The sequence below is a fragment of the Staurois parvus genome, unplaced genomic scaffold (assembly GCF_062004578.1).
Source record: "Staurois parvus isolate SC_StPar_1 unplaced genomic scaffold, SC_StPar_1.0 ptg000165l, whole genome shotgun sequence".
Taxonomy (NCBI): domain Eukaryota; kingdom Metazoa; phylum Chordata; class Amphibia; order Anura; family Ranidae; genus Staurois; species Staurois parvus.
Window position 1 is genome coordinate 15,443,287 of NW_028317961.1, and position 13,416 is coordinate 15,456,702.

The 13,416-nt window shown below is 45.2% G+C and overlaps 1 protein-coding gene across 2 annotated transcripts in view; it reads left to right on the forward strand.

The window, feature by feature from the left end:
* The first annotated feature begins 3,637 nt into the window (after positions 1–3,637).
* HECA (HECA ribonucleoprotein granule regulator) overlaps positions 3,638–13,416 on the forward strand; it is a 98,983-nt gene continuing 89,204 nt past the window's right edge. The window contains exon 1 of one of the 2 annotated variants that reach the window (XM_089676258.1): positions 3,638–4,189. In XM_089676258.1, the coding sequence (XP_089532384.1) occupies positions 3,958–4,189 (232 nt within the window). In that variant the 5' untranslated portion in view covers positions 3,638–3,957. The remainder of the gene's footprint in view (positions 4,190–13,416) is intronic. The other variant, XM_089676257.1, reaches the window with a different exon arrangement.

Genomic DNA, 13,416 nt, shown 5'->3' on the forward strand with positions numbered 1-13,416 from the left:
TTAAAGCAATTTCAGGTGTATGTATGCAGTGCAGGTGCTGCCCGTTTTGTAGGCAAGTGCTTTGTGCATGTTGATTTTAGTGGTGTGCAAGTTTGACTGTGAATTTTATGGCTTGGGTGGTACTATTCAGGGCGGACTGACCATCTGGAAACTTGGGCACTGCCCGAGGGCCCGGGGTCAGTAGGGGGCCCCATGAGATGCCCCTGGTACCTTTTTCATAGGCTTTTTTGAGTTTGGGCAAGGACACATGGGCCCCATGATCCCCTATTGCCCGGGGGCCCCATGAGTTGTCAGTCCGCCCCTGGTACTATTACTACTGGAAATGAGAAGATCTGTGCTACACATGACAAAATCACATAACAAATGCATGTACTTGTGTTCTGGTGCATTTTGATTGAAGTCCATTGATCACAAAATTGCACCAAAGTCGCATTACAGCTGTGCTGCATTGATGTGAATGGATACAACTGAAACCAATGTTCTTTCCATTCTCTTGCGATTGTAGACTGCCGTGCAAACTGTTAGTGCTATATAAATACTGTATAATAATAATAATTACAGTGCCTTGAAAAAGTAATCATACCCCTTGAAATATTCCACGTTTTCATGTTACAACCAAAAACGTAAATGTATTTTTTGGGGATTTTATGTGATAGACCAACACAAAGTAGCACATAATTGTAAAGTGGAAGGAAAATGATAAATGGTTTTCAACATTTTTTACAAATAAATATCTGAAAAGTGTGGCGTGCATTTGTATTCAGCCCCTGAGTCAATGTTTTGTAGAACCATCTTTCTCTGCAATTACAGCTGCAAGTCTTTTTGGGGATGTCTCTACCAGCTTTGCACATCTAGAGTGAAATTTTTGCCCATTCTTCTTTGCAAAATAGCTCAAGCTGTCAGATTGGATGGAGAGTGCCTGTGAACAGCAATTTTCAAGTCTTGCCACAGATTCTCCATTGGATTTAGGTCTGGACTTTGACTGGGCCATTCTAACACATGAATATGCTTTGATCTAAACCATTCCATTCTAGCTCTGGCTATATGTTTAGGGTCGTTGTCCTGCTGGAAGGTGAACCTCCGCACCAGTCTCAAGTCTTGTGCAGACTCTAACCGGTTTTCTTCTAATATTGCCCTGTATTTGGCTCCATCCATCTTCCCATCAACCCTGACCAGCTTCCCTGTCCCTGCTGAAGAAAAGCATCCCCACAACATAATGCTGCCACCACCATGTTTCACGGTGGGGATGGTGTGTTCAGGGTGATGTGCAGTGTTAGTTTTCCACCACACATAGCATTTTGCTTTTAGGCCAAAAGGTTCAATGTTGGTCTCATCTGACCAGAGCACCTTCTTCCATGTTTGCTGTGTCCCTCACATGGCTTCTCACAAACAACAAACGGGACTTCTTATGGCTTTCTTTTAACAATCCCTTTCTTCTTGCCACTCTTCCATAAAGGCCAGATCTGTGGAGTAACTAAGATAAGAAAGTGCAGCGCTAAAAAAAACTATATAAATATAATAAAATGATGAGATGATCCTAGATTGTAAGCTCCAAGGAGCAGGGCCCTCGAACCCCTCGTGTATCGCATTGTATTGTTATTGTATTGTCTCATGTATTGTCTTCCATTGTAATGTACAGTGCTGAGCGAACTGTTGGTGCTTTATAAATACTGCATAATAATAATATCAATAAAATATATGGCTCAAGTAAAAAACATTTTTTGTCGTTGCTATATCATTCTACATTGTGTTGCTCTGGAAGGACGGTGTCCGTAATTTATTTTTATCTCATATGATTACTAATAAAATTCATTTGAAATACTACACTATGGATATTCCCCTTATGGCTCTTTGGTGAGCTTTTAATTCCCCAGAGCTCCACCTGGTGACCATCCCTGGTTTATGAAGAGGCTGATTATACGTCCTTAACGTGGACCCCCCATCCTAAGCTGTACCATCTAAGAGGGATTCCGGGCAGACCTCCATTTGATTAATACATTGCGCATTTCCCTTGTGCATCTGGTGAGTGCGCACTTTATCTACTTGTTGCCACCCACCTTTATGTTGGATGATTGATCTACCACTGGGATTAACCGCGTCACCTAGGGGCCCACACGTGACCCTTGATTTTGAATCTATTTATGGACTTTTATTTCATGGTTTAACAACTATACTATGATGTTCATTTATGGTTTTTACTTGGCCCATATATTTTATTGATCATATTATATCATCTCATAATTTTATTGTATTTACATAGTTTTTTTACGCTGCACTTTCCTATATTAGTTACTCTGAAGGGTTTTATGGTTTCCTTTTTATTGCATAGCTGCTTCTTTGTTTACTAAGCGCTCACTGATATTTCTTCTTTATCCAGATTTGTGGAGTGCACAACTAATAGTTGTCCTGTGGACAGATTCTCCCACCTGAGCTGTGGATCTCTGCAGCTCCTCCAGAGTTACCATGGGCCTCTTGGCTACTTCTCTGATTAATGCTCTCCCTGCCTGGCCTGTCAGTTTAGGTGGACGGCCATGTCTTGGTAGGTTTGCAGTTGTGCCATACTCTTTCCATTTTCGGATGATGGATTGAACAGTGCTCCGTGAGATGTTCAAAGCTTGGGATATTTATGTATAACCCAACCCTACGTTAAACTTCTCCACAACGTTATCCCTGACCTGTCTGGTGTGTTCCTTGGCCTTCATTATGCTGTTTATTCACTAATGTTCTCTAGCAAATCTCTGAGGGTTTCACAGAACAGCTGTATTTATACTGAGATTAAATTACACACAGGTGGACTCTATTTACTAATTAGGTGACTTCTGAAGGCAGTTGGTTCCACTAGATTTTAGTTAGGGGGCTGAATACAAATGCATACCACACTTTTCAGATATTTATTTGTAAAAAATGTTAAAACCATTTATTATTTTCCTTCCACTTCACAATTATGTGCTACTTTGTGTTGACCTATCACATAAAATCCCAATAAAATACATTTACGTTTTTGGTTGTAACATGACAAAATGAGGAAAATGTCAAGGTGTATGAATACTTTTTCAAGGCACTGTATGAGCGACTCTAGTCTTAGCAGGAATTTCACTAGTATGGAAGGCCTAAATGTGTTTTTGGTGTGTTTACATGGACGTCTTTGGGGCCAAAATTGCACTGGAATCTCACCAAAGTGGTACAGGACCCTTTTCTAAAATTGCACCGTGCCGCATTGAGGTGGACGGGCCATGATTGGTCAGCATTGTTGCACTTTTGTACACACGTGACAAGTCCCTCAGGTGTGTCTCCTCGTGTTCCTCTTTAGAACATGGAGAAGCATATGAAGCAGAAATCCCATTCGTTGCTGAGGCTAGGCACCCTCTATACAATTATCACGAACCCATATCTGCTGCACTACACACCTATCTCAGTGACACAAGAAGGGTCAGTGGAAGGCAGGCCACTCGTGTACGTGAAGTACCTCCACTCCCCACACACACTATCCCCTCACTCTATTGTGTTCTACTGAGAAAATGCTGCAGAGGCAGACCACACCCCCCAGCCCGAATCCCGGGCTTTGATTGGACGCCAGGGAGGGCGCGGACATTGACGCCTTCACAGCAGAGACTGGATGGAGGCGGCGAGGAAGGAGCGCCGGTGTCGTCACGCAGGGATGGGCTGCGGGGCCGTGACGTCACGGGAGACGGGGGAAAAATTGACAGAGGGGAGGAACCGAGTCCACGGAAAGCAGAATCAAAACAACGAGACACGCCTTCTAATCCTGACTGCTGGTGCAGCCACCCTGTGTCCATGGGCAGCGGGCATCTAGAGTGCTGAGAAGAGCGCACCGCACCCTCCGCACACGCGCCGCTCTTCTCTCTCGGTTTCTACGCCTGCAGCCCGGGCACCATGCAGGCCGTCGGGGCGAAGAGCTGAAGGCGCGTCTGAAGAGAAGCAGGAGCTGTGTGCGCAATGCCTAACGTGAAGAACAGCAAGGGCAAGAAGAACAAGCGCGCTAACAGCAGCGGGGATGAGCAGGAAAATGGAGCCATGGCTGTGGCTGCGGGAGGAGGAGGAGGAGGAGGCGGAGGCGGCATGGCAGGGGCCACAGCGGGAGCCGCAGCTGCATCGGCCATTCTGGTGGCTGCAGCCTCGGCGGTAGTGCCGGTGGCATCGGCCGCACCTTCCTGTGACAGCAAGAATGGTAAGAGCCTGCCGTCATCTCCCTCAATGGGCGCACCTGTCACTGAATGTCTGCCTGCTGGAGGAGCGGGGCCCTCTACCTGACACCACACATGGGGAATCCCATCACATTGGCCTTATATGTCTGCTACACAGTCCCCATCACTGATACCTCCCATCATATCGGCCCTGGATGTCTGCTACACAGTCCCCATCACTGATACCTCCCATCATATCGGCCCTGGATGTCTGCTACACAGTCCCCATCACTGATACCTCCCATCATATCGGCCCTGGATGTCTGCTACACAGTCCCCATCACTGATACCTCCCATCATATCGGCCCTGGATGTCTGCTACACAGTCCCCATCACTGATACCTCCCATCATATCGGCCCTGGATGTCTGCTACACAGTCCCCATCACTGATACCTCCCATCATATCGGCCCTGGATGTCTGCTACACAGTCCCCATCACTGATACCTCCCATCATATTGGCCCTGGATGTCTGCTACACAGTCCCCATCACTGATATCTCCCATCATATCGGCCCTGGATGTCTGCTACACAGTCCCCATCACTGATACCTCCCATCATATCGGCCCTGGATGTCTGCTACACAGTCCCCATCACTGATACCTCCCATCATATCGGCCCTGGATGTCTGCTACACAGTCCCCATCACTGATACCTCCCATCATATCGGCCCTGGATGGCTGCTACACAGTCCCCATCACTGATATCTCCCATCATATCGGCCCTGGATGTCTGCTACACAGTCCCCATCACTGATACCTCCCATCATATCGGCCCTGGATGGCTGCTACATGTACCCCATCACTGATATATCCAACCAGATTGGCATTACATGTCCGCTGCACAGTCCCCATCACTGATATCTCCCATCATATCGGCCCTGGATGTCTCCTACTTAGTGCTAAACATGCCCATTCACTGACCTCTCCAATCACATCGGCCCTGGATGTCTGCTACACGTACCCCATCACTGATATAACCAACCAGATTGGCCTTACATGTCTGCTACACATACCTGATCACTGACATCTCCAGTCAGATCATCCTTTGATGTCCTGCTGACACAGTGCTACACATACCTCTTCACTGATCTCTCCAATCAGATCGGCCTTATGTGTCTGGTACACACACCCCATCACTGATATCTCCAACCAGATCGGCCTTATGTGTCTGGTACACATACCCCATTATTGATCTCTCCAACCAGATTAATCATTGACATCTCCAGTCAGATCATCCTTAGATGTCTTGCTGACACAGTGTTATACATACCCCACCACTGATATCTCCAATCAGATCGGCCTTATGTGTCTGCTACACATACCCCATCACTGATCTCACCAATCAGATTGGCCTTAGATGTGTGCTACACATACCTGATCACTGACATCAGCCGTCAGATCGGATTTAGATGTCTTGCTGACACTCTTCTACACATACCCCATCACTGATATTACCAATCAGATTGGCCTTACATGTCTGCTACACATACCTGATCACTGATATTTCCCATCAGATTGGCCTTACATGTCTGCTAAACAGTGCTAAACATACCCCATCATCGATATCACCAATCACATTGGCCTTATATATTCTGCTGAAACTGTGCTACACATACCCCCATCACTGATATCTCCAATCAGAAGGGCCTTATGTATCTGCTATACAGTGCTACACATAACCCATCACTGACATCTCCCAACAAGTCATCCTACTACACATACCCCATCATGTACATCTCCAGTCATATCGGCCTTAAATGTCTGGCGATGTACGTGCTGGGGTATGTGTAGCAGACATTTTAAGGCCGATATGATTGCTACACATACCCCATCACGTACATCTCCAATCATATCTGTCTGCTACACGTACCCCATCACCGATATCTCTAGTCAGATTGGTCTTAAATGTCTGCTACACAGTGCTGACATACCCCATTACTGACATCTCCAATCAAATTGGCATTAGAGATGATTCACACATGTGCGGCGCGGATTGAAGCTTAGAATTCACAGCTAATTGATACAGTAGTTGTTCACCGGTTCATGTCAGGTTTACATCAGGTTCATAACAGGATTAGCTCAGGATCTTATCCTGTTCACACATATGCCATTTCAAAACAGTTCCCATAGAAGTCGATCACCTGTAATCCTCACCTGAACCTGAAGGCACTGCTCAGAAATTGTACATGACTCTTATTCAAACAGCACTTACTCTGCACCGCCAGTGCACCAGACATACACTCATAGGTCACTTTATTAGGTACATTTTGCTAGTACCGGGTTGGACCCCTTTTGCCTTCAGAACTGCCTTAATTCTTTGTGGCGTAGATTAAAAAAGATGTTGGAAACATTTTGGTCCATATTGACATGAGTTACTGTTGTCTTTCTATCATCTCGAACCGGTCTGCCCATTCTCCTCTGACATCAAGAAGGCATTTTCGTCCACCGTCATACCTAATAAAGTGGCCAGTGAGTGTATGTGAATAGGCACCATAGGAAGCAATGTTATTTCACATGTCATGTGGATTGGATGTGGTTCAAACCGCATCCAATCCCCATATATGTGAACCACCACTAAGATGTCTGCTCACACAGTGCTACACATACCCCATCACTAACTTCAACTTCCATATTAAAGGCATTTCTTAGGATAGATGAAAACAGCTTTTATTAAAAGATTTCCTTACTATTACTTATTGTAGATATGTATACATCAGTCCTTACCCTCAAGAGCTTACAGTCGAAGGTCCTTATCTCACATACACATAACAGGGCCAATTAAAGAGGAACTAAAGTATAGCTGTCTCATACTGTGATCAGGTTGGCTCTTTATTGTAGAAGAGACATGCAATGTTTGTTCTGCAATAAAACTCACCTACCTGCCTGCTTGCAGCTTTCTGTGGCAGGTACATTGAGCTGCGCATGTACAGCTCAGCTTACATTGCCACCATGGTCCCTGTGTGCCAGGATGACTGATTCCTGTGCAGGAATTGCGTCATCCAGCAATGAAGAGGTCCAAAGGCTGGTGCGCAGAAGCGGATGCTTGCAAGGGTCCGAAACAGTTGGCAGAAAGGGTTCATTTAGGTTCACTGTAAAAAGAAAATAAACTCCCCCCTTTCTTACCTGTTCACTAAAAACATACATTTACACACTTGATGATCCAGTGCTGCTATCTAGGGATTTGCAGCACACCCAGTCCCATACCACCAGCTTCTTCTCTTCCAGGTTATGCACTGGTCTGTGATAGTGTGCCATATCATGGGGATGGGCAGCTAGAAAAACACCAATAGATAGCTGGCCCCCTATGATGTGGCATGGCACATGCACCTTAGAGTGCCCTTCAGTCTGCTGGGAATGTCGGGATTCAAGAAGGCTGTGGACACTACATATCATTCTGGTAGTGTATGGAGGGGGTTCCCAAAAAAGGTATTCCGCCACCCTGACAAAAAGGAGATTGATATAAAGTTGATGGGGAGGGTACCGTTCTGCTGTAAGCTACCAGCATGTCATTGAAATGTGGGTGCAAACTGGAGTACCTGGAGTACCTGGAGGAAATCCATGTAATCACAGGGAGAACATGCATACTCCATGCAGATAGTGTCCTGACTGGGATTTAACCCAGAAACTGGCAAGCCACAAGTGCTACCCTGTAATACCTGGTGATCAGGCACTTCCTGTTTTAGGATGACAACACTTTGGCCCTGCCACCAAAATGCTCTTTTGTGTGGTCACTTTGCCACTGCACTTTTATTGGAGACTACAAGCAGTCATGCTGACACTTATTGGGCTGGTATATTCCACTTGTCACCACCAAGAACCTCCCCCCTTGACAATGGCACAAAGGTGTCACTGAAGTGCATGCATGTAGACAGATACTGCAAATGTGCAAGAAAGGTGAAAGCAAGATTTGATTTAAAAAAAAAAAAAAAAAAGAAAAAAAAGGCATTATTTATGATATGCTGTGTGCTAGCAAACTAAATGCCATCTACTTATGTCTTCGCTCTATTTCGAGGGTCAGCATACACATTACAATCTGTGTACAATCAACTTTAGAGTTACTAAAACTATATAATCGGGTGAACTGACAACTCATGGGGCCCCTGTGTCCTAGCCCACACCCAAAAAAGCCTATGAAAGGTACCAAGGGCATCTCATGGGGCCCCCTACTGACCCTGGGCCCTCGGGCAGTGCCCGAGTGCCCAAATGGTCAGTCTGCCCCTGTATATAATATGACGACTTAGCTAATCAATTTGTGTCCATTCAGGCACACCCTTGTACGAAAAATTTTGAGAGATCTAAAGGAGATTGAACAGATTGTAAAGTGTGTGTGGTGAGCTTAAGTGTGATCTTGACCAAATTTCTGTATTTACATATTAGGTAAATCAATGACATGCTGAGATAATGTATATTCCTTAATAGGAATGGATCTACTGCTAATCACTCCTTGAAGTTTTCTGACACTTCCGCTATGACCTCCTATGTATGGAGTGTGGATGTGTTAATATTACTGATCACTACATTGGTTAAAGTAAATCTGTTATAGATAAGCAGCTTTGTAGAACAGGCAGGGAGATTATGGAAATTGATTTTACTTGTCTAGCATGTCATTTACAAATAAGAAGCTAGGGGAAATGGGCTGCATTCATGCAGATAACTGCCAATCAGCTGCAAGGAAGGTTCTTGGGGGTGGGACTTCCTGTTTCTGCAGAACTATAGAAGCGGAACAAAACCCATCAATTTAACATTTTTACAAACTGATACATTTATGGTATGCCATGAACGATAAGTGATAGTTACTTGTGCTCTCAACTGAACTGTCAAGCCATCAAATGACTGGTGTCATAACTGATCACATGTTTAGCACCATGACAAATGCAGATCAGGGGCAAAGATGACCGCTTCATTGGCTGTAAAGAATAGGAGGGTGTAGTTCCACTTTAAAGTTTAACAAAAAGGACCTGCAGTGAACTTGTGTGCAGGTAGTTCACACTCTACGGGACTGAGCAAACGTGCGAATGAGCCCCTATTCTAACACAAGGCCCATTGTACACTGTTGTGCTGGGTAATGTGTGCATTAACATTTGCACTGTCGCAATGCATAAAAACGAAATACTCGGTGTTCTGCTGTGCTATTCATTCTTAATGGCACTTCCAGGGGCCGACTGACCATTCGAGCACTCGGGCACTGCCCAAGGGCCCGGGGTCAGTAGGGGGCCCCATGAGATGCCCCTGGTACCTTGTATTGTCTTTTTCATAGGCTTTTTTGGGTGTGGGCGAGGAACGCGGGGCCCCATGATCCCCTATTGCCTGGGGGCCCCATGAGTTGTCAGTCCACCCCTGGGCACTCCAATGCACCTTGCTAACAGACATGCACTGTAGCACATTACAAAAAAGAGTACATGCAGGCAGGGGCGAACTGACAACTCATGGGGGCCCCCCGGGCAATAGGGGATCACAGGGCCCCTGTGTCTTCGCCCACACCCAATAAAGCCTATGAAAAAGACAATGAAAGGTACCAGGGGCATCTCATGGGGCCCCCTACTGACCCCGGGCCCTCGGGCAGTGCCCGAGTGCTCAAATGGTTGGTCCGCCCCTGGATGCAGGTTTGTTGGTGTGATAGGCAGCCCATTGAAATGATAGAAGCCTTAAAGGATAAGTTCACCTTTTGCTAAAAAAAAAAAAAATAAATGCACATTTTTTGCAGGCAAAAAATGTTCATTTATTATTTTGTGTTGCAGGACTCTGTAAACCATTGCACCAGTGATCAGCAGATTGCTGGCGCCATTCGGGTCATCTACAGATCTGTCAGTATATCTGCTTGCCTGTATACAAACAAACATCCGATGGCCACACATCCAGTAAAATCAGCTTTATTTCTTCTTCTAGCATATTCCACAAATATTTATTTGTTTGTATATTGGAGTCTGCTGCGGACAGAGCCAGCACCTGGGATTTAGTTTGTGTATGGTAGTGGAAGAGGGAACCCACCTGGAGCGGTGTTTTTTTTTTTTTTTATCTGCTTGCCTGTACAGCAGGGGTGTCAAACTGCTGGCCCTCCAGCTATTGTGGAACTACAAGTCCCATGAGGCATTGCAAGGCTAACAGTTACAAGCATGACTCCCATAGGTAGAGGCATGATGGGATTTGTAGTTCTGCAACAGCTAGAGGGCCACCAGCTTGACACCCCTGCTGTACAGGATATACGGGCAAGCAGATATACTGACAGGAAGAATCAGTGAACTACCACAGCGCTCCACAGCACTCTGGTAGTTCATTAAGAACTACAAACCGACAGCCACTAAGGCTGTCAGGACTTGTAGTTTCTCATTCACAGAGAAAATCCCCCGCTAGCTGTCAGTGGGGAAGCGGGGTGGGCCGGTCTATACATATACCATGTTACACCCTGAACAGGGGTGGACTGACCATTTGAGAACTCGGGCACTGCCCGAGGGCCCGGAGTCAGTAGGGGTCCCATGAGATGCCCCTGGTACCCTTCATAGGCTTTTTTGGGTGTGGTTTGAGTTTGGGCAAGGACACAGGGGCCCCATGAGTTGTCAGTCCGCCCCTGACGCTGAATATGGGTGTAACATGGTATGCAAGGTTAATTTATCCTTTAATGCAAGACTTGCTAAAGCACTGCTTTTAAATTGATTTTTGTTGAACCAGGTAGTATTGCAGGGCCCACCACAGCTTTATTTTTGATCTATTCAGCAGAAATTGGCTGATAGTTGAGTTGTCTGTGGCCAGGCCTGGTTGGTTTGCACCGATACTGGTATTTGTGCCAATACTAGGCATTTGCACAAGTATCGGTACACGTGCAAATGCACCGATACTAGAAGTGATGTCATCGTGGTGGCCGAGAGGGCTATGTTCCCTCACATGGGGCCGGTGAGTTCTTACATGTCCCTCACTGACTACTGTACATGTCCCTTGCTGAGTGATGTACTTCTGGTAGTGAGTCCTGTGCCTTGCTGTACTTCTCGCAGTCCTGTTACATGTCTCTTGCTGTACTTCTGTTGGTGAGTCCTGTGCCTTGCTGTACTTCTAGCAGTCCTGTTACATATCCTTTGCTGTACATCTGGCACTGAGTCTTATTACATGTCTTGTTTTTTACTTCTGTTGGTGAGTCCTGTTACATGTCCCTTGCTGTACTTCTGGCACTGAGTCCTGTTACATGTTTCTTGCTGTACTGGTATCGGAGAGTACTTGAGGAAAAGTATCGGTACTCATACTCGGTCTTAAAAAAGAGGTATCGGTGCATCCCTAGTTTGCACCACAGCAAACATGGTATGGTATAGTATGTTTAAATACTGTGTACTGTATTTCCACTTTCATTTTAAGTGTTCGTTGTGGTTTCGGTTTACTTTACTGCTCAGGGAGTGAAAAGTGATATGACTGGGTTATTACTGCAGTTTGCACTTGAAGGCTGTTAAGCCTAAAAATTAAGTTACAAGTGAGTTTGCAAAAATAATCAAAATACTTGTGCACTATTGGTTTACTGTTGCCTCTTTTAGCTTTATTTACTTTGTTAAAGCTTGATGTTTCAACTTGAATTTCAGGGTTAGGAAGGCATTAGAAGTCCGATAAGTGCTGCTCTAAAGTAGAATCCCTGTCAATTTTTTTTTTTTTGCCATCTGTATCCCATTGGGGAGATTTTCCTTCACTTCCTGTCCCAATAAAGGGAAACTATTGAGCTCCCTCAGGTCAGCAGAAATAGTGTCCCCATTAGAAGATTTCCCCATTTCCCCTTTTAATACTGTTCTAGGGACAACCCAAAATTTTAGGATTTTCTTTCACTTTCCCTTTTGATGATAGCAGTAAACATGACAAATAGAGAGCGAATCTTCCTATCGGTGACATACAGTTGCAAGAAAAAGTATGTGAACCCCTTGGGATTGCGTGGAGTTTTGCATGAACTGGGCATAAAATGTGCTCTGAATGTCATCTAAGTCACAACAATGAAAGAACACAGTCTGCTGAACATAATACTACACAAACATTAGATGTTGCCATGGTTTATTTGCACATAACATGTAAACATTCACAGTGCAGGGAGGAAAAAGTATGTGAGGTCCTAGCTTAATGACTTCTCCCAGAGCTAATTGGAGCCAGGAGTGAGCCAACCTTGACTCCAATCAGTGTGATGATATTGGATGTGTTGCTGACAGCTGTCCTGCCCTTAAAAAACACACACCTGTTTTGGGTTTAGTGGTTTCAAGAAGCACTGTCTGATGTGAACCATGCCTCACAGAAAAGAGCTCTCAGAAGACCTACAATCAAGAATTGTTGACTTGCATGAAGCTGGAAAGGGTTACAAAAGTATCTCCAAAAGCCTTGATGGTCATGTGTCCTCGGTAAGACAGACTGTCTACAAATGGAGAAAGTTTAGTACTGTTGCTACTCTCCCTAGGCGTGGTCGTCCTGTAAAAATGACTGCAAGAGCACAGCGCAGAATACTGCATGAGGTAAAGAAGAATCCCAGAGTGTCAGCTAAAGACCTACAGAAATCTCTGGCACATGCTAACATTTTTGTTGACACATCTACAATAAGGAAAACATTAAACAAGAATGGAGTACATGGGAGGACACCACGGAGGAAGCCATTGCTGTCCAAAAAGAATATTGCAGCACGTTTGAAGTTTGCAAAAGAGCACCTGGATGTTCCACAGCACTACTTGCAAAATATACTGTGGACAGATGAAACCAAGATTGAGTTGTTTGGGAAGAACACACAACACTATATGTGGAGAAAAAAAGGCACAGCACACCAACATCAAAACCTCATCCCCACTGTAAAATATGGCGGAGGGAGCATCATGGTTTGGGGCTGCTTTGCTGCCTCAGGGCCTGGATGGATTGTTATCATTGATGGGAAAATGAATTCCAGAGTTTATCAAGACATTTTTCAGGAAAACGTACGACCATCTGTCCGCCAACTGAAGCTCCGCAGAGGATGGGTGATGCAACAGGACAATGACCCAAAGCATACAAGTAATTCAACAAAACAATGGCTGCAACAGCACGGAATACGCCTTCTGGAGTGGCCCAGTCAGAGTCCTGACCTCAACCCGATTGAAATGCTGTGGCATGACCTTAAGAGAGCGATTCACACCAGACATCCCAAGAATATTGCTACACTGAAACAGTTTTGTGAAGAGGAGTGGTCCAAAATTACTCCAGATCGTTGTGCAGGTCTGATCTGCAACTACA